We start from the raw sequence: 21,659 nt of genomic DNA, 5'->3' as shown, positions 1-21,659 counted from the left end.
CATGAATATATACGGTATTTGCCATTTGAGTCATTTTTGTAATTATTTTGTCATTTCTTTATACAATACACTGCACCACACAATTGGACTGCATTTTTTAAAATAAATGAATATGTAATTAAATGTTTTTCTTTTGTTCCGGAGTGGGGATGACATGCCAGCAGGGTCAAGTTAGGCATTTCCAATACATTTTTGACACACCAAGCCCAAAAGTTTCTTTATAGTTCTTTGATTGTGTGTTCCTGCACTGCAGGGGGTTGGACTTGATGGTCCTAGGGGTCTCTTCCAACTCTATGATTCTATCACTGAAATAGCAGGTGCTTGTTCATTTATCAGGGATGTCCACTGCTGCCTACTGGGCTGTCCAGAGTATATGTGCCAATCTGATTATTCTCAGTTTCTTTCATTCTCGTGCTGGGAGCAACAGTTAACAAAAACCCCTTATGGATCTAAATTCGTCCCTTCATTGTGAAGACAGCCATAGGGTTTAGAGTGGAAAAGAGTTTGGAGTGGAAAAGATAGTGATGATGGAAAGAAAAGGGAACAATGTTACGTTATGTTAAATTTAATTCATATACCGCCCTCCCCCAGAGGAGTATTTCGTCATGGAGCTCTGGGAACCAGTCCATCTGCTAGATCCATGGTGGCGAACCTATGGCACTCCAGATGTTCATGAACTACAATTCCCATCAGCCCCTACCAGCATTGATTCAACATTGGCCATATTGATTGATTTTATATGATTGATTTATATCAATTATATTGATTGATTTTATATGATAACATAAGTAAGGAGAGAAACCAAAAACTGTTTACAATTGTTAACATATTACAAACATATCTAATTGTCTATCTCTCTCAACTCCGCCAATTAAAACATCACCAAAAATACAGTTGCCCCGCTATTTTCCCTCCCTCCTTCCCATATTTCCCTCCCCTGTACTTTCTACTTACCCTTCAGATTCCTATAACTACTTTATCTATTCCCCTTGAAAGAAAACTAGCAGAGAGATCCAAAATCCTTAATTTAAAAGAGTAGTTTAAACTCCTCTTTCCAATCTATATTTCAAGAAAAAAGAAAATGAAACATCTTTACTTATAATACTTTCCCAACCTTTATAACAAACAATGAACAAATGAACAAAAAAAGAAAAACAGAATTATCAAACCCATTTCTCCAGACACTCCACCGCTCTTAACCACTACACTATGCTGGCTCTCTTCATCAAAACACAGCCAACTTATGGCAACCCAGAGGACAGCACTAACAGATGCAGTTTGCCACAGAGTGTTTCCTCTGACCTTAGGAATAAAATGGCAAGTCTAGGCTTCTCTTGACACAAATTACACAGGCTAGGCAGAGACCAGGAAAAACGAGCCTTAAAACAGAGAGTGGAAGATATTAAGAGACAGTCCAATCTTGCAAACTCCCCAGCCTTTCTGTCTCCAGCAAATAAAAGATACATCGTCACACCAGCTGCTTATCTTTCACTTCTAGACATTAGTAATTACAGCACAGCATTTAACTTGTGGGGACCAGGCCTCCCAAAGGTGCCCACTGGAGTGCAGTGTGCCTCAGGGGGCCTTGTTATCCCCGCTCCCCGCTCTTATTTAATATCTACATGCGACCCCTTGCTCAGCTGGTGCGGAGTTTGGGGCTGGTTTGCCATCAATATGCTGATGACACCCAGCTCATTCTGATGATGGAGGGAGGGGCGACCTCGGCCCCTGCGGCTCTACAGCATTGTTTGGAGGCGGTCGCTGGTTGGTTAAAGCAGAGCAGGTTAAAACTCAATCCATCAAAGACGGAGGTCCTTTGGCTGGGTCGCGGTGGGGGACATGGGGATTTCCAGCCGCCAGTATTGGAGGGGGTTTCTATAAACCCTACTCCCCTGGCTTGCAGCCTGGGGGTCCGCCTGGACTCTTCTCTTTCTGTGGAGAGCCAGGTGGCCCATGCTACCCAGGTTGCCTTTTTCCATCTCCGCCAGGCTGGACAGCTGGCCCCCTATCTCTCCCAAGTCGACCTGGCCACTGTGATCCATGCAACGGTCACCTCCAGGCTGGACTATTGTAACTCGCCCTGAGACTGATCTGGAAACTGAAACTGGTCCAGAATGTGGCGGCGTGACTTCTGGTGGGCAGCTCTTTTAGAGCCCATATCACCCCGGTGTTGCGCCGCCTACACTGGCTTCCAGTGGAATCCCGGATTGTTTTCAAGGTGTTGGTGTTAACCTTTAAGGCCCTTCGCGGCTTGGGACCCTCATACCTTTGGGACCATCTCACCCCATATGTCCCTGGTAGGCCTCTGCGTTCTGCTGAGGCCAACTTGCTGATGATCCCCGGCCCCTCTGTGATGCAACTGGCCTCTACCCGGGCCAGGGCTTTTACGGCCCTGGCCCCTGCCTGGTGGAACACACTTCCATCAGCGGTGCGGGCCCTGAGGGTCTTGGTGATTTCCGCAGGGCCTGTAAGACCTAATTGTTCCACCGGGCTTTTGGGTAGGCCAGCCGCAGATTGGATGTCCCTGTGTTGCATGCTGTACTATGATTGGCACTACCAATGTGACATCTTTCGGTATTGTCTGTCCCCTCCCGGCCTTGGAACTGGGAGCCATCATTAGTATCATTAATATTGTTTTTCTGGGTTTTAGAATGCTGCTTATTTTGACTTATGTATTTTAACTATTTATCACTTAGTTACTGTGCACATTGTTTTAGTTGTGATTTTGTTGTACACCACCCAGAGTCTTTCGGGGGTGGGCGGTTTATCAAATTTAATTATTATTATTATTAACAACAACAACAACAACTTAAAGAGATGTTTTGCTCTACCAACAACAGTACTGGAGGGGAGGTACAGAAAAATCCCTAGATCAGAGACATTATGCCCATGTGAACTAAAGTAAGTGGAATCAATGGAACGTGTCTTTTTCCACGGTCCATTCTATGAAGCCACTCAATTCAAGTTCACTATTAGATTTAATACCAGACAGATATGAACAGGTCAAAATGTTTTTGTCTGATGATAAACCCCAGGTCTGAATGGAAGTTGCTAAATTTTGTGAATATTTGTGTGAAGTGTGTCGTCAGGTAGTCAAGCAGAAATGCCATAGAGCTATCTTAGAAATTTAAATACCTTTCCTTCACACTTTTCTTCCTATATCAAGTTTTATATTATGGATTATTTTTATACAGAGTAGATTTTGAAGTTTTAAATATTATTATTATATTTGTAGTTTTGATCAATGGCTGTATTAATTAAGATAACGAGCATGGTATTCCATGGTGGTCTCCCATCCAAGTACTAACCAAGACCAGCCATACTTAGCTTCTCAGATCTGATGAGGTAAGGCTAGGCTGGGTCGTACAGGTCACCCACTCATATATACCTACTGTCAAGGTCCTGTTCTCAGCTTCCTCCAAAATCTTGGATTAGAGATAAAGGACTGAAGCAATATAATACTCAGGCCAACTTCAAAAACTATCACTTCAAAAACAATCAATCAAAACACGGTCTTTGGATCGCTCAAAAATACCATAAGCGGAGAATAACCACTTGACATGAATGCAGAGACCTTACACATTTATCTACCTGGTATTGGGGGAAAACTCTAGGTTGGAGGGAGCGATTTGCAGGAATCTTATTAATTTATCAATTAGAACACTCATTAATGACATCCCACATCTCAGCTTTTCAAGCACTATTTTGAACCTTCTACTCTAGCCTTATACCCTTTAACATCGCTTGAGAAGAATATAGGCGCACAAATTAAATCAACAGTGTGATTCTAAGCAAATCAGGATTCCCTGGGTAACTGATGGCAGGCCACACTGCAGATACATGGCTTCCTTCTTAGACGTCTTTGCATTTCTTCTTATGGTAACTACTGCACATGTACTGTGCAAACAGGATACACTAGCAGATCAACCATAGATTACATTCATCCATTCAATTTATAGGCTGCCTTTCCCCTTACAGGCTGAGGGCAGCTTCCAACAATAAAATCCCCAAACCATAAACATTCTGCTTGAAACATAACACTGTTGATTTTGATGGATGAATAATATCGAAGTTATACCACATAAACTCATCGGATCATTCATCACGAGGAAGGGGAAGGAAACAAGAGGAGAAGGGAGAGGGAGGGCTGCTGGATGAACACCATTGCTGCCTCAACTATTAGCCTGGCAAAACAGTTAATTTCCACTGGTTGCGGTGGGTCTTCCGGGCTGTATGGCCGTGGTCTGGTGGATCTTGTTCCTAATGTTTCGCCCGCATCTGTGGCTGGCATCTTCAGAAGTGTATCACAGAGGGAAGTCTGTTACACACTGTGTCCAGTCAGAAGGGAATGTTTTATTTAAAAAAATTTATACCCCACTAAAACATTCTCTTCTCACTGGACACAGTGTGTAACAGACTTCCCTCTGTGATACTCCTCTGAAGATGCCAGCCACAGATGCGGGCGAAACATTAGGAACAAGATCCACCAGACCACGGCCACACAGGCCGGAAAACCCACCACAACCAGTTGAATCCGGATGTGAAAGCCTTCGACAATACATTTAACAAGGGGCAATCCACCAGATAAGGCCTCTAAATGACCACTGAAGGAAGAAGCAAAAATGTTTGTGAGTTGAAAGGAAATTGTGAATGAACTAGCAGAAGTCTCATCTTGGTGATTCGTATTAGCAAGACAGCTGCTCCCTTGAGACTTAACAGAGCAGAGGTACTTGACAGATCCTGGTGTTAGTCCTTTCTGAAGGAGAACTGCCCTCAGAGATGGAAGATCATTCTGACAAACTGCAAAATTCTTACAGGGTATCGGATGGGACCCCTGTTTACCTAAAGAAGCAGAGTAGCTAATACATGCCAAAAAGAAAAAAGGGGCACAAAAGAAGGGACTACAAGGAGCCACTTGCCTAAGTAGGGAAATATCCCTTTTTGGACACCAACGTTGTACAGTTAAGCACTTTGTGAAAAATCTTGTGATGACACAGCTGAAGGGCAAGTACTTTGAATCAGTACTGTGCACCCTCCAGTGTTATAGAGAGAAATCTGTGATGTTGAGGATGAACAGAGATGTTAAAGTACATTCTGAGCTCCTAGGAGAAAAGGCGGGATTCCAAGATTCGATGATAGCCAGCCAAGTATCGATCCCAACCGCTGCGGTACCAAGTGTGTTTCTGGGAAATGCACAAGATACTAGGAGTGACTACAACATCTCAGCAAGAAACATCCGGAAAAGCCTCGCAAGTGTGAAAGAACTTGTCTCTAAAGGGTGTCTATTTGGGATGGTTCAGGATAAGGCAGAGATGGCTGAAACTCTCATTATTCAACCACCCTTCTAAAAGAAAAAGATTGATAGATGAACATACGATGATCAATCCTGTGTAGTATACAAAAATGGCATACAGTTTTTGAAGTATTGGTTCCAGTGGTTCCAATTAGCACATTTGTAGAGAGGAAAAAACAGGAAGTAAAGCGGTGGAGCAGACTTTGGCTCATTCCGCACATGCAGAACAATGCACTTTCAAACTGCTTTCAGAGTTCTTTGAAGCTGTGCGGAATAGCAAAACCCACTTGCAAACAGTTGTGAAAGTGGTTTGAAAACGCATTATTTTGCATGTGCGGAAGGGGCCTTTCAGTCATTTGCTTTGGGTTGATGATCCTCTTGTGCTTCTTCATTTTCTATAGCGGCTGATACTTATGCTTCAGCGCCATTCATGACTCTGGACTGTAAATCAAACAGCATCTGGTTCCAATGTTAGAAGCTGAGCTGCAGGTTCCAAAACTGAACATATCAGTTTCATGGAAGATGTTGTAGACTCACTCCTCTGTTTTCAAGGTGTCCCTTGAAGGCTCACTGATCAGTTGCACCTTGTTCACTTTATAACTTTTGGGCAGCAAATGCAAGCCCCTGGTAATAACGGCCACTGGTTGAAGCATTTCCCACTATGAAGAATGAGCCCCTTCCCACATAAACTGATTCACAGATGTTGCTGCACCAACTGAAAGAGCTGAGCAGGAATCTTTTCCCCTCTTCGGCATGTGGAGTCAAGACGGCATCTCTGAGTCAAGAGCATATTTGCACTTGGAACCCATCTCTCACAGCATCCACCTCTAAGATCAGTGCTGGATCCAAGGCCATGAACATGATACACAGAGGCCAGGAAGGAAAAAGCAGTTATTTATCTGTTACATACCGGTCTCAAGCCAGATCAGAGCATCACGGGTGAGGGGGCAGAGTATTGACATATAAGAAATCAAAGACTGTACTGCCAAATACGGCATCCTTTCTGGCTCTCATAGTTATGAATATGAAGAGTTGAGACAAGAGGGCTCCGGTGCAGAGCTCAGGAAACAGGATGCCATGGGAAGATGCCATTGATGCGATATTGTGGAATTTACCCAGAGAGGAAGAGGAAGTAGACAGCGAACCAGATTACAGCAACATGATCAACATACTGACCCAACAATTAAAGCACTGACTGGTTCTCTGTAGCTCTCCTCCAGGACCTTCATAACATAAAAAACACAGTTGGTCCTTTCCTTAAGTTGACAGTTCTAGTAACACAAAAGGCAAAAACTTTAAGTCTCTAGGGAATACAGGGCCTGCTCCACATCCAAAGTTGGCTGAATAATATAAGAATCAGGTACCACCTCAGGGAGAAATTCTAGACTAGAATGTAGGATGACTTTAACCTGGTGCATCAGAACATAACATAAATAGGCTGTGCTGCAACAGAAGCAGCAATGTATTTTGGCAACTGCAAAGTGGAAGAACTTCTGATGCTAGGAGTGACAGCTCTGACCACTTTCTACCTCCCTCTGCGTAATCACAGAGGGAGAAAATGATTGAGAGAGATACCACTCGAAACTACTTTGGATGGATAAATGTGTTGATGCCCCTGAGACATCAGTCCCACTCTGGGCACATATCTAAAAGGACTCGTTTCAGAGGGCAGTTGGTCTGCAGCAGAAGAACTAGATATGAGTCTAGCAGCACTTCAGAGATTTTTTTGGATATAAGCCTTTGAGGGTCAAAGCTTCTTTCGTCAGATATTCGAAAAGAACCCTTTCATATCATGTGGAAGAATTTGGGGAATTAATGTGGTGCCTCTCTAGAAACACACTTTTAGAGTATTGTGTTACTAGAACATTGCAAAAACAGCAAGGCCATAAAACCAGCAAAACAACAACCCTTCCCTCCCAACCCCCCCCCTCGAACAAATGACCATCCTAAATTATTATAAATTTTTTTTAAAGGTCTCAGACCTGGTACAGACCCTAGAATGACCAAAGGAGGTAAATCCCCTTAGATAAAAGCCTGGATGAAAAAGGAATGTCTTGTCACCTAAAGGAAAGTGAGTTAGGTCCCAGGGGAACCTCAAACCAGTGGGGGGGGGGGGAGGGGAGGGATTTAAAAGGCAAGATGCATCCACTGAAAAATCTCCATCTAGAATTGATGCCTACCTCACCTCTGATAGCAAGGGCACAGAGAGAAAGCTTCAGAAGAGGTCCTGTTGTAGAGTCAGAGTGATGTAGTAGTTAAGAACAGGTGGACTCTAATCTGGAGAACCGGTTTGATTTCCTACTCCTCCACATGAGTGTCAAACTCTAGTCAAGTGGAGTTGTTCCTACTCGTACACATGTAGCCTGCTGGGTGCCTTTGAACTAGTCACAGTTCTCTCTGAACTCTCTTAGCCTTACCTGCCTAACAAGATGCCAGTTGTGAGGTGAGGAAGGGAAAAGGAGTTTGTAAATCACTTTGAGTTGCCTTACGGTTGAGGAAAGCAGGGTATAAATAAAAACTCTTCTTCTAAATCAGGATCTAACACCTCCTCCATGCTGCAAACCTGCTCCCTCAGGGGGAATGCAACCACCTCTGGGACAGGTTTACTCCTCGGTCCTCAAGCTGGCTGGACATTGAGCAACAGCACCTCAGTCTACCTGGATTGTATTTCCATAAAGCAGTCCTTATGACACAAACGCACAGCTCCCTTTCCCGGAAGACCCCTTGGTTCCTTAGCACTTGAGAGCTGATGCCCTCGCATCTTTCATGGGCCTCTCTGCCCTTGCCTTGTGTGGGCTCCATGATGGGAAGACAGAAGATGGAAGTTGGCAGGTAAAACGTGAGCCAAGCAATAAAACTGTTTTCCAAAAAACCAAAACCCTTCAATATACAACACACTAATGCATGTAAACATTTCCTGAAGCGCCCACAGGTGTGTAGGAAAACGTTATTTCAGACGTTTAAAAGGTTTCCCCCCTTACACAGAACACAACTGACTTTCACAAGGAGAAAAAGAATGGCAAGCCATCATGGGGGAGGTCCCTGGTCCAATCACTGGCATCTCCAGGGAAAGGCCTCACCTGGGACCCTGGAGAGCCACTGCCAGTCAAAATAGGCCATACTGTCCTTGAGGGTCTGATTCAGTGTAAGGCAGCAAAACGGTGAACATGAAATTCTCACAGCTCTGAATTGGAGAGGCTTAGAAACTTTGACGGGATATAGTGTAACTTGCTGAAACAAAAGTCACGCCAGGCGACCAAGAGAAGGGCATTCTCATGAAGAGATCGGAACTATAGTATAATGGATCACTTCAGAGCAGCTGAGGCCAGTATATTGCAATGCCTTCTTGCACGAACCAACCCCCCTTTTAAGTACAATTCAAAGTTTTCTACTTTTGTAGCCCTCTCTGTAAAATATGTCAAATTTGATGAAATTCTTTTTGGGGGGGTCTGCCCGCATGGTTTTTCAGTTCTTCAATTCTAAGCCAACTGGATTGCCCAGGTTATCACAAACCTTTGCTGTTCACTGAATTGTTTCTTGTAATCCACTTTGGCTCTCAGTGAGAAAAAAACCCATGTGATCATAGCAGTTAGGGTAGGCTAGTAGGTGCAATAGCTCTACTGAATTATTGCTACTTACCTATGCTTCTCTAGTTCGTTATGAGAAGACCTTTAAAAAAAATGGAGTATTTTAGAGAAGTATTATCTGTGGAAAGAAAACCTGAAGACAGAATGAAATAATGCATTTGCACTTACAATCCAATCCACATAATAAAACAACCTTTTTGAGGCCATTTTTGCTGACTAGTGCAGTATTTGTTCAGCTTATTTTCCCAAATTTAATGAAGCCCTGGAATTAATGCTGAGTCTTTTTGATTTGAGTATTCAAAGTCTACCATGGATGCTCTGGAGAAAATGTCTGGATGAAACCAGAGAGTCAGGTGTGGAAAGTACGCCCTTTGGATAGGTTGCAATGGTACCCTGTCAACACTTGCCCTGGTGTAGCAGCAAGTAAGTGCTGCTACGAGCAAAACAGAGCAGCTTTCAGTACTGAATCCGACACATAAGAGGTGAGATAAAATGAGCGCTAACACAGTTTAGCAGTTAGTGCAGGACTCAGCTCAGGAAGACCCAGGTTGATAGCCCCACTCTACCACAACAGCTTGCTCAGTGACTGTGGGCTAGTCACACTAACCTTCCTAACAAGGCTGTTGTGAGGATAAGATAGAGGAGAACAATGAAAACTGCTTTGGGAACTCCATCGGGAAAAAGGCAGGGTATCAATGAAAAAAGTAAGTGAAGTAAGTGAAGACTGGCATTTGAGAATCAGTTACCGTATATACTTGTGTATAAGTCGACCCACATATAAGTCACCTAATTTTACCACAAAAAACTGGGAAAACTTGTTGACTCGCGTATAAGTCGAGGGTGGGAAATGCAGCAGCTACTGGTAAGCCCTGATTCTCCCTTTAAATCCACTCAGAAGGGGGGGTGATTTAAAGGGAGAACCTGGGTAAAATTTGAGGGTGCCTGTCAGGGGAGGAATGTTTATGTTAGCAGTACCAACATTTCAGATTATCTTTAGGAGACCCCCCTGATGATACCATCCAGGTTTGGTGAAGGTTGGTTCAGGGGGTCCAAAGTTAGGGACTCTCAAAAGGGTAGCCCCATCTACTATCAGCTTCCATTGGAAACAATGGGGGATGGGAGCACCCACTATGAGGATCCATAACTTTGGACCCCCGGAACCAAACATCACCAAACCTGGCTGGTATCAGCAAGAGATTATCCTGATGATACCACCCAGGTTTAGTGAAGTTTGGTTCAAGGGGTCCAAAATTACGGACCCTCAAAATGTAGCCCCACCTACTATTAGCTCTCATTGGAAACAATGGGGGATGAGGGCACCCCCTTTGGGGGTCCATAACTTTGGACCCCCTTAACCAAACTTTACCAAACCTGGCTGATATCATCAGGAGTGTCACCTGATGATAGCCTGAAATTCTGGTGCTGCTAGCCTAAAACTGGGCCCCCTGGCGGCCAACAAAGTAAAAACCCTAAAATATTTTTTAAAATACACCTCACTCGCGTATAAGTCGAGGGGGACTTTTCCAGCACAAAAAATGCGAGTACATACGGTATGTTTGCATTATTTAATAAGCTTCTAGGCTGTTTTTTACATTTCCAAGGATCTACAAGTTGCTTAAGATGGAACTGTCAGAGCAGCAACCATATTAACACAAAAACATTAATCTACTATTTGATGGCATCCTTTTACGAAATACATCAGCATGGATTTAGTTCAGCAAGTGTAGGGCGCTGCCAAAATTTAAGAAACTATTGACTAATGTAAAATTAAGGGACCTAATGGCTTGATCCTCTGCTTCTCACAAGTGAGAAGGGGTGGGGGGACTTAAAGTCTATAACTGACAAGCATGTTCAGCCCCTGCAGCATCTTCATTCCAAAGTGCTACTTGAGCTGCACAGTTCTATCAAGCAGAGGCCTGTGGCCATTATTTGCCTAATCAGTGGACTGCAGTGGGGGGAGGGGGGGGGAATCCACTGAGTCCTTACTTTGCTAATCTCTTTAAGATGTGATGTTTCCTGTGCCTGAGGAAAAAACTACAACACAAAGTCAAACCTCCTGCTGCCGCAACTCACCACCACAGCTCTTCACACCATGCACAGAGATCCAATATGGAGTTGGTGGTGAAGTGCTGTTCTATGACAGTAAAGACCAGTGCTCAGAGCCACTGAAATTAACTGGGCAATGGTGGACAGTCACTCTCTCAAAGGCTTATGTTAATCTGCAGAGTGCTGCGAGAGAAGCTGTGAAGGGGAGAATGGGGGAGAGGCAACAGAAAATGAGATTGACCAGCCTTTGCTTTCCTCCCTTTACTGCAGACTTGACTGTATTTTCCAACCAGTCTCTTGAAGATTTCTCCTCAGAGCTGCCAAGCCCAGACCTTGAGGGCATTTGTACTTGCCAGTCAAGGCAGAATTTTGCTGTGTGGGTAGGACAACTGAAGCAGCAAGTTTCAACCCTGTGACCCCTTCATGAGTTGACCCGCACAACTATCCACTTTCATCCCAAGCACGGTCCCTGTGGGTGTAGCTGGGAGAAGCAAGAAAACGAGCAAGTACGACACCTGCTGATCAGAAAGAGGGCCCTCTGACCTTGCAGAGAACTTTTCCCCATGCTCAATCTGAAACAGCTTTCCTGTTATAGCCATTACTTGGAAATCCCACTGAATAGAGTGGGAGTTACTCCCAAGGAAACATCCACGGGATCAGGTCCATAAGTTTATATAGGAAAACATCATTTAAAACAAAATAAGCAATGATTTTATACACATGCGTGCGCGCATCCACCCCCGCTAGAACCAGAGGGGGTCTACAGTTAGTGTTATGGTCAGATTTGTGGACAATGTGAGGTTACTTGGAATGATGAAAAACAAGGCAGATCAGTTTAAATCAGGTAAATGGTCAACAACGTGACACATAAAGTTTAGCACATGAAAGGGTCAGGTGGTACCTGATGAAACAAAATATCCGAACTACATCTTATATACTTAAAAGGTCTGAACTGGCAGAACCGAGATGTCGCAGTGGACAGTTCTATGAAACATAGGCGTGATGTACAGCAGGGTGAGAAATGTGAACTCTTATGTTGAGATTACAAAAAGACCGAAAACAAGATAGCTAATACTATAACATCCTTGTATAGACTTATGGTGCTGCCTCATTTGGAATAATATTCAGTTTGGATCGCTACATCTCCCAAAGGATGTTACAGAGCGGGGGAAAAATGCTGAATGTGGCAACCAGGACAATGGTGTGGTGGGGCAGCACTTTCCTTCATAGGAAACTGTTTAAAAAGCTCTGGGGAGTTTCAGTTTGGAAAAAAGGACAGCCTGGGAAGGTGTAACAGAGGGTTACACAATTATGCATGGGGTAAAGAAAGTAGATTAGAGCTTTCTCTCCTGTCCTCATGATATTAAAAATAGGGCAACCTCCAATGAAGATGATGGTCAATATGCAGGATGTTCAGATGGAACTTCTTTTGTCCATAAGAAATTAACGAGTGCAATTCACTGCTAGTGAATGTCACAAGGACCACAAGAATGGATGACTTTAAAACAAGATTAGACATCATTATGGAGAAAAGGTTTATCAGTGCCTACTAAATGCAATGTCTAAAAGAAACCATCAAATTCAGAGGCAATAGCCCTAAGAACAGGAAACATCATGGGAAGGTTGTGACTTCTATGTGGACTCTCTAGGACAACTGATCAGCCACTGAGTGAATCAAGATGCTGGATTAGATCAGGCACTGGTTGTTGGGTGTGTTCTTGTAGCCAGATAGGAGTGGAGTCCAACAGAACAATTAAAGGATTACTAAAATGGGGGCAGAAGATTGTCAGGAAACAGAATGAGTTTTTTGCATCCACCTTCACTGGAGAACCAGATGGACTGACCCGTTATTATTCTCTTAAAGGATGTCTAAATAGAGTCAAGAGGCATATGAGGTTTAAAAATAAAGGTCAAATTAAGAGCTAGATTTGAATCCAATAGCACCTTTGTGACCAGCAAGATTTTCAGAGTATGAGCTTTTGTCAGTCAACACGCCATCAGATAAATGGAGAAGAGAGTGACTCTCATAAGCTCATATTCTGGAAATCTGCTCTCCTCCAAGATGCTCCTGGACTCAAAACTCACTCATTTATAGCAGACCAACAGGTCTGCCCTCTCAAACTGACAACTCAACACGCCTCTAAACAAAGAACTCGAATGTGAAACTACTGATGCAATGAAGATACGCTAGACATCACTAAGGCCAGCCTCCTGATGAAGAGGACTGGAAATGTGCAAATATGAAAAAGGATGTTCAAAAGCGAGCTGAGCAGGTCAGAAGACAACAAAAATTCTAAGCCAGTTAAGGCAGTGATGCTCCCAATGGAAAGTAGAGCTGTAACAGGGGCAAGTGGCATGGACAAAGAAAGCAAAGGGCTGCAGAAGGGGAACATCATGACTAAAATAAATATGGTGTCATTATTACTTTTGATATTTATGTATTTCCTTTTTTTACTAAAGTAACTACTATGAAAATTTTGGAAAGGCAATTTTATATATTTGCATCACTTGCAAAACTAGCTAGTTATGGCTCTGACGGAAAAGATACATGTTTTGTTAAAGGCCTTCATGGCCAGAATCAACCGGCTGTTGTAGGATTTCCAGGCTGTGTGGCCATGATCTGGTAGTTTTTGTTCCTAATGTTTCACCCGCCTCTGTGGCACCTTCAGAGGCATGTCACATTGTATGGCTGTAGTCTGGTAGTTCTTGCTCCCAATGGTTCAGTACACAACATGCCTCTGAAGATGCCACAGAGGCGGGTGAAACGTTAGGAGCAAAAACTGCCAGATCATGGCCACACAGCCTTGAAAACCTATGGCTACCAGATATAGATATCCTTTCCATCAGTAACTATAGAATTTTTGTACCTGAGCAATAATATATATATACGTGTGTGTGTGTGTGTATGTACATACTAAAAAGTATATATGCACATACACAGACAAGCTAATAAGCACACGCTATATTCACACACACCTACATGCATTCGTGTGTAAATACTATATACATACATTGCATGCCTAATGAAGGTTTACTGTTACTATATACATAAATATATACACACCCGTACATAAATATGTACACATAAACGGACACTTACATGCATAAAAATATACACACGCATATAAGAATTTACACACATATACATATACTGACACATCTACGTGTATATGCGTACATACATATATGCATTTTTGCATGCACGTCTATATATGCACACACGCGACCTGAAAAGGCTGCTCGTTCCGCTGCATCATATACCTCCACACCCACACACACACCCCTTTCAGCCGCCAGCCCTGTCGTCCCCCACCCCCACCCCAGCTTCATGGCGACCCCCGAAGACCAGGCCGGGGCAGACCCCGCCTCCGAAGCGGCCGCGGCGCTGGCGTGGTTGTACGCGTGGCACCCAGCGCGGGGGGTGGGGAGCCGCCACTGCGGGCAGCCCTGCCCCGAGAGGGGCCACAACATGGCGGGCGTCCCCGGACCGAGGGGGGCTGGCTGGGCCGCACTCACCGGCTGTTCTGGGGCTTGCGGGCCGGCCTCCTCCTGCTGCGGTCGCTGTCGAAGGGCAGCACTGAGGCGTAGCCGTGCTCGGCCTCTGCGCGGGGAGAAAAAGGGCTCGTCGTGAGGCGAAGGGGGGGCGGGGGGCTCCTCGGCCCGGGGTCGCTCCCTCCCCCTCCCCCCAGCGCCGCCCCCCCCCACCACCACGCACCCCTCTCCCGCCTCTCCAGGTACTCGGCGGCCTCCAGCAGCATCAGCAGGGAATTCCACTCCATGTCACCTTCCTCCTCCTCCTCCTCCTCCTCCTCCGCTGCACCTGACGGCCAGCAGCGCCTCCGTCGCCAGCCCCGCACTTGGCACGTTACTCCCCGGACGGGCAGCCGACGGGGCCACTCAGCGCCGTTCCGCGAAGGCGTTGGAGCCAATCGGAGGCCCCCTTCCGCAAGGCGGCGTGTTGACAGGCCGAGAGGCCGACCCGCAGGAGCGACACGGGGGAAGCCGAAGCTTAGCAACAGTCCGTGAGGGTCCGGCCCCGCGGCGCGCGGATTGGCCGCCGGCGCCTATGCAAAGCAGGCAGGAGGTCGTGATTGGGCTATGCAAATTAGGAGGCGGGGATTGCTGCAAGCCAATGAAGGGCTAGAGGAGGGGCTAAAGGGGGCCGGGGAAGGAGCGGCGGTAGGCGCGGCAAGCGAGGACCTCTCGGAGGAAAACACATGACGTCACCGCGGCCCCGGGCATGCGCCGTCAGGGGCGACTCTAAGAGGGCGGAAGGTCTCGGTGGGAGTGACAGCGCGGTCCCCGCGGAGCTCACCCAGGCGGCATCCGTTGCTGTCAGTGGTCAGACCCGGAGTGATTCTTATGAGGATCCCACTGTCAGCCCAAGGAAAATGGATCGTGGCCATTCAAGTCTAAAACATATTAACAATGAGGCAAATGAATTTAAACACACGAAATCCAAGAATTCTGATTTGGCCGCTGCGCTGATAGAACAGACCGGGTCTAAAATTAAACCTATCATTAGTGTTATCAGTAAGACCATATTCGCTAAGCCAAGCAAATAAAATCCAGCCGGTTGCTGCCTTTGTCCTGATTTTCCCAGCGGCAAGAACCAAAAGAGCCGCCCTGTGGAAGGTGAAGGGATCCGCGGCTCATCACAAACAGATGGAGACGAGATTTGACAAGACATTAGCCAGGGATTTATTCCTGGGTTCGGTGTATAAAGGGCCTGGGTTGTTTTCAGGGGGCAGACGCATTACTTATTTATCTACTGATGCTGCATATGCCACTCTGTGCCCACATCTCCAATCGGCTTACACAGGTTAAAAACAATTTAAAAACCACAAAGAAGAAGAGGAGTTTGGATTTATACCCCCCCCCTTTCTCTCCTGCAGGAGACTCAAAGGGGCTGACAATCTCCTTGCCCTTCCCCCCTCACAACTAACACCCTGTGAGGTGGGTGGGTGTAAAGGTTTCAATGGTGTTGATTCTCAGCACAGCCGCTTGGCCTTGAGTAGATTCCTGGGCTCGGGCGATGGGCCAGAATCGGCTGCGATTTCTCGGGCAGAGGCCTTATCTCACGGAGAGAGATGAGCATGCCGTTCCCATGAGAATGGGACCAGGGAGAAGTAGGAGGATGGAGCGGAGAGAATTATAACCTGTGGGTCACAAGGCGGGAAGAATTCACATTTCCCGCCTGCGCTTGGCCATTATCGTGAGCTTTCTAAGATGTCTGAATAAAGTCTTTCAACCAAACAAATAGCATATTTTCTGCTCTAACCCAAATTCCGCCCATTTGTGGCAGAATCCCTGAAAATCCTCATTTACTTCTACAAATCAGTGGACCTCTAGTTGTTCCGGCATGCAGGATTTGAATATTCCTAAAACTGAGGAACGGTTGAGGTGGCCCCATGGGGTTCCAGACCTTCCCTTCCTGACAGGTGGAGGAAACCAAGCGGGGGAGCGGGTCTGGTAACTCTCTCCGATCCTCTCATTTTGAGTCTTCCCTTGCGCCCGTTGGGATGAGGGGCCGCGGAGGCGATCATCGCAGGTGCTTGCTTAGGGCGTTTAGAGCTATCTATGGATGCGATGCGCCTGTGGGCCGGATCTACCCGTTTTACGTGGATTACAAACCTCAGATGCACCCTGTCGGAGGAGATGGAGCCTGACCACTTCATGCAGCCAACCAGAGTCAATGAGCGATTCCTGGACTAAGTATTCCGATGATGCTCCCAAAAGAATCCCTCAGTGGCATAGCACGGAGCCGATCCTAAAACTACCGAGTCCTTTAGGTCTTTTATACAAGGATCGGGTTGATGTAGTTAGGAAGGGCTCCGTGCACAATCCATTACATCAGATCCCCAGTGGGTAGCTGATGTACAGGCCCTTGTAGTGATGATGGACTGGAGGTACTTTTTCACTTTCCAATAGGGAGGAATCCGAGGAAGGAGTCTGCCTCCCCATCCAGTTTGTTTCCCCTCCATCCAAAGAAATTGGGATGAGGAAGTGGCCCGACTACGAGGATACCAGGCGTGGGCCCGTGAGGCATGCAGCTATACGAGGAGGCAGGAACAGCTACAAAGGGCCGTAGAAAACCTGCAAAAGAGATCGTGAACAACAAGCATAAAGGCGTCCAACTTGAATTGGACCCGGAGCCAAAGAGCCCAGTTACAGCGGCAGTATAATACAAGATTATCAATCCACAATAAGATTACCGAGGCACTCCTAGGATGGACCAGAGCGATCAGCGAAGGTAGTAAAGGTGCATCGGTATAGAATTAGACTGACTGCAGCTATTCAAGGACGAACTTTCGACAAACTGGAGGCGGGAAGGCTACTTTACTGCATCAAGATACCTTGACTTCGCAAAGGGAGTTAAGCTGCCTTAGAACAGAACTGAAGCAGGACAGGATGATATTTCAGGGGTTAAGAAGCCTACACGTTACCCGAAGCGCCCGACACCATTTACCCGTCCTATAGGCTGACGCTTCCTAGGTCCTGCTACCAGCTCCTGCACTTCAAAGTCCCTGCCTACTCCGCCTGCTTGGGAACCAGCGGCGCAGGCCCGATGCCTCCCCGATTCCACTCTCCCTCCTGCTCCCACGCCCCAGCCTGTACAGCATGGCCCCAAAGCGGGTTCCAAGGGAGGCCGTGGAGAGGATGCCTACCAGGCCCGATCCCTGCCCATTTTGATGGGATAAGCTACAAACTCCCCTACTTCTGTCTTGCAACTCGATGCATATGGAAGAATGCAGTGGCTTATACTCGATCTAGGCAGTGAAAAAAATCTGGGTTATCCCGGGTCTGTCCCTGGGCCAGGTGGCGGCTGACTAGTTTGCTTAATGACCAGCCACTTTTGAGCTGCAGTAGGATGATACTCGCCCTTGAGTGCTGCATTTCTTTAAACCCTAAGAGCCCAGCTTCAGATCCAGGCGCTGAAATGAAGCCATCCATTCATAAAATCTATTCAACAGGGCAACCCGTTCTTTTGCGAATTGCTTTCTGAAGTGAGTTCCGGGCAGCGTGCTCTGGGACTTCCTCGAGGTAGCCTGGGCAGCATGGGAGAAATGCAGATGTCGCCTATCCTGATGCCATCGGCGTATTAAAACTTGAGGGGAGATGGGTGTTTCTCATCCATTATCCCAGCACTGCTCCGGCTGCCAGGTGGATCGACTTGGGATACATGAAGTAAGCGGCTCGTTTGGACTACGGCACCGCTTGCGGCCGCCCGAAACCACTCCTCTGACCACCTCCTACAGCTGCATAAATGACCCAGCCGTCTCTGCAGAACCACCTCTGAGCGCCGTGGCCGTTTAGGATTGTACTTGCTTTGTGCGGGGGGACCAGGCCATCTGGCTGCCAACTGCCCGAAAAACAGAAGCCCACACTTTTGACCCCGCACCACCTCTGCCAAGCCACCCGCGGGGTCAGCCCCTCCTCCAGCGGATTAGGTCATGATTTGCCGAGGTGACACGAGGAGAGTGGCGAGGTTGCCTCTCATCGAGCCCCATGGATGTGGATCCTACTCCAGATCACGGTGAGTAGAAGGCCAGCCGCCCATTACTATTCAAAGCTGATTCTAGTAGCCCTGCTAAGCATACGTGGCCCCAGCCTCGGCCTAAACAGATTCCTGGTGCTCCATTTTGCTTAATCACGGCCCCAAGTGGCTGAAGAGCTTCCGGTTTAGACCGAGTTCCTTTAACAAAACCCATACCGTTCCACACAAATGAATGGCAGCCCACCTCGGGCAAGGAGCCCGGCTCACGATTCAAAGCGCAGCCCTGTCCTCCTTCCGTTTGCGCTGACCATTGGGAAGGTGGATTTCATACTTACTCCGGTGGTAAAACATTCCATTGTCCTGGGCATGCACCATTAATTTATTGCTACATAGACAAATGTATTTGGAAGGAGCGGATTCTAGAATTCACACAGTCCCCCCCTGTGAGCATATGAATTGGAGGAGAACCCCATCCAATGAAGATAAATCCTTGGTTTCTTCAGTGGTTACACCCAATGGCACTCAACTCCGCAGACCACATTTCCTCCCAGCAGCTTACCAGGACTTAGCAGAGTGTTTCAAGAACAGGAATGCTTGATCAATTTACCCCCCCCCCTTAGGAACCTGACTGCAAAATCCCAGCCTACAGCCCGGGGCTCCAGCTGCAAAGTGGGAATTTATACCGCGCAGGCCCCAGGGAGAAAGAACTCCCGTGCAGCTAGATAAAAACCTTTTCGCGGATTCCATCTGGCCCAGGCTGCAAACATCATGCGCCGCTCCTGTCCTGTTTGCCAAAGAAGAAGGTGAGGTCTTTACAAGACTAATGTACTGATTACGAGGATTAAATGCTGTTTCTACGTATCCAATAAATACCTTACCCATAATCAAGGGACCTTTTAGATTATGTTGGGCAAGGGGCCGGATTACTAAGTTGGATTTGAGGAAACATACTACAGAGTCAAATTGCAGAGACTCTGGAAGCATTTGGCTTGGCAATTTTACTTACTAAAAGTGGGACAATATATGAATGCTTAATAATGCCATTGGTTAAGCTGGGGCTCCAGGCGCTCATAGCTCTCATAAATGCACAAGAGTTTGCATGATTTTATTATAAAGGAGTAGTTGTATTACTTAGATGATGTTTTAATTTACTCACTGGAAACCATTGGAAGTGAGGCTTTGGTTAGGGAGTATTGCAAGCGCTGCTCGACAACTCCCTCTTATAAAACTGTCTAAGTGCTGCTTTCATCAGCCCTCCACATAGACTATTTTGGGCTACAGGATCTCATCGAAGGTTAAAATATGGATCCTATACAAGGTTGAAGCAGTCAGCAATGGCCAGCCCCACCAACGGAAAGAGCTACAATCTTTCCTAGGGTTTATAATTTTATATGGTGACTTTATACCCCGTTTTGCTAGATTGGCCCTTCCCTCCACAGACCTATTCACTTTCAAAGGTAAAAGACTCCTGGCTACCAAGCCAGGGCTCCCTCCCTTGGTCTCTCCAAGAAGGAATGCTCAAACAGCCTTCCAGCTTGCCGTCGGCTTTTCCTGCGAACCTGTCTTAAAGCACCCCATTGAGACCTTCCGCCATTGGTTCACGTGGATTACTTGGACAAAGTAGCTTGGCTGTAATATTGCAGAAATAAAATAGGTAGGCTTGTTCCGTGTGCTTATTTATCCAAAAAAAAAAAATTCTCGGTAGCAGAGCTCAACTGGACCGTGGGGATAAAGAGACTGCTGCCATCAAAATAGCGCTTTCACTTGGCCGTCACTGGCTTGGGGGGGCTAAACACCTTCAGGTTTGGTAGGATCATAAGACTTGGCTGCTCTCTCTACCCCCTCAAAGGAAATGTCACTTGCTAAACAACTCGTTGGGCGATTTCTTTTCCCGATTTTTCCTTCGTCCATTTTTTTCCCCGGAAAAAACCAACAAACAGCTGATCACGCTGTCCACCAGGGGAGTCTGGAGCTGCCTCTGAGACATCCAGCACTGTCCTCTCCCCTCCCAGCTGGGGTTGGCGTCACTCGATCCCAGACATCCGGCTCCTCCTCAGCCCGGGTTCCCAGCCTTGCTCCCCCCTTCTCACGGGAGCCTTCGAGGCTGAGTCTTCATGAGTTACCCGTGAGGAGGAAAATTGACTCAGCTGCAGCTTAGTGAATGGAGTGTTTTGGGAGGCGGGGGAATTGGTGAGTGCAGTGCCCCGCCATGAAACTGGAGTTCCGAAGCCTGCCATGATTACTTCCGCTCAGCTGGACATTTTGGCTTTCTCAAGACACTGCATAGCCATACCGTCGAATTTGGTGGTAGCGCCATATAAGGACATTGAGACTTATATCAGAGGTGCTCCTGTTTGTGGAGGCCAAGTCTCCGGGAAGCCCCATGGACTGGTAAAACCTCTCCCAGAGTAGCCTCCACAGCCCTGGGAAGTCATCTCAATGGATTTTATTATTACAGTTTACACTTAGAATAGGAAACACAGTCTGTAGGTGGTAGTGGACCTGTTTCAAAACAAACCCATTTCATTCCCTGCACCTCCATTCCTTCGCTCCCCAAATTGTGGTTACCCATTTCATTCTCAACATATATACCCCGTCTACACTCCTCCCCTCAGGTGAGTGTTATCCGACCCTTGAACTGGTCCCATTTCAAAGAAATTTTGGAAGCTTTCCCTCCTGGGTCTGTTACGGGGGGGGCTGCACTTTGGCCAGTTTACACGCCCCTGCGTTCAAAGTGGTGAGTCAGAAGGGCCAGACAAGTCTCTTATGTGAACAGTATTCGTTATTACATAACTATCACCAAGACAACTGAGTGCGATTTAATTCCGTTGCAGATATGCCTATAACAATGCCGTTCCATAGCAGTGCCTTAAAAAAAACCCCTTTAGAAAGGATTATTAATCTAGCGCTCCTTCCCCACACGTTACTAACTACCCTTGGAGGCACTGCATCCTCAAATTCCAGCAGTGGATTTCATCTCTGGCTGAGGGTGGAAAGCAGTTCAGACTGCTTTACAATATTAAAGATTCCCAAAGTTCAAATGGATAAACATCGGACCCCAGCTTGCTTGCGTGTTGGGGCTTGGGTTTACTTGTCTACTAAAACCTCAGAGGCGATGCATAAATTTTTCAAAGAGCCTAGGCAAAAAATTCATTACAGGACCTTTTAGAATTCTGAGAAGTGATTAATGATGTTACTGCCAGTTAGATCTACCCTAGTCTTTAAGTAATATCCA

The 21,659-nt window shown here is 46.5% G+C and overlaps 1 protein-coding gene across 2 annotated transcripts in view; it reads right to left on the bottom strand.

Annotated features, from left to right (window-relative positions):
- MXD4 (MAX dimerization protein 4) overlaps positions 1 to 14,836 on the bottom strand; it is a 37,055-nt gene extending 22,219 nt beyond the window's left edge. The window contains exons 1-3 of one of the 2 annotated variants that reach the window (XM_048502699.1): positions 14,642 to 14,830; positions 14,443 to 14,527; positions 8,933 to 8,962 (exon numbers count right to left, since the gene is read on the bottom strand). In XM_048502699.1, the coding sequence (XP_048358656.1) occupies positions 8,933 to 8,962; positions 14,443 to 14,527; positions 14,642 to 14,705 (179 nt within the window). In that variant the 5' untranslated portion in view covers positions 14,706 to 14,830. Of the gene's footprint in view, positions 1 to 8,932; positions 8,963 to 14,442; positions 14,528 to 14,641 lie in introns of both variants that reach the window. The other variant, XM_048502700.1, reaches the window with a different exon arrangement.
- Between the last annotated feature and the right edge of the window lie 6,823 nt (positions 14,837 to 21,659).

This window comes from Sphaerodactylus townsendi, linkage group LG07, assembly GCF_021028975.2.
Source record: "Sphaerodactylus townsendi isolate TG3544 linkage group LG07, MPM_Stown_v2.3, whole genome shotgun sequence".
NCBI classification, from domain to species: domain Eukaryota; kingdom Metazoa; phylum Chordata; class Lepidosauria; order Squamata; family Sphaerodactylidae; genus Sphaerodactylus; species Sphaerodactylus townsendi.
This window is presented reverse-complemented; position numbering and strand designations above follow the sequence as displayed.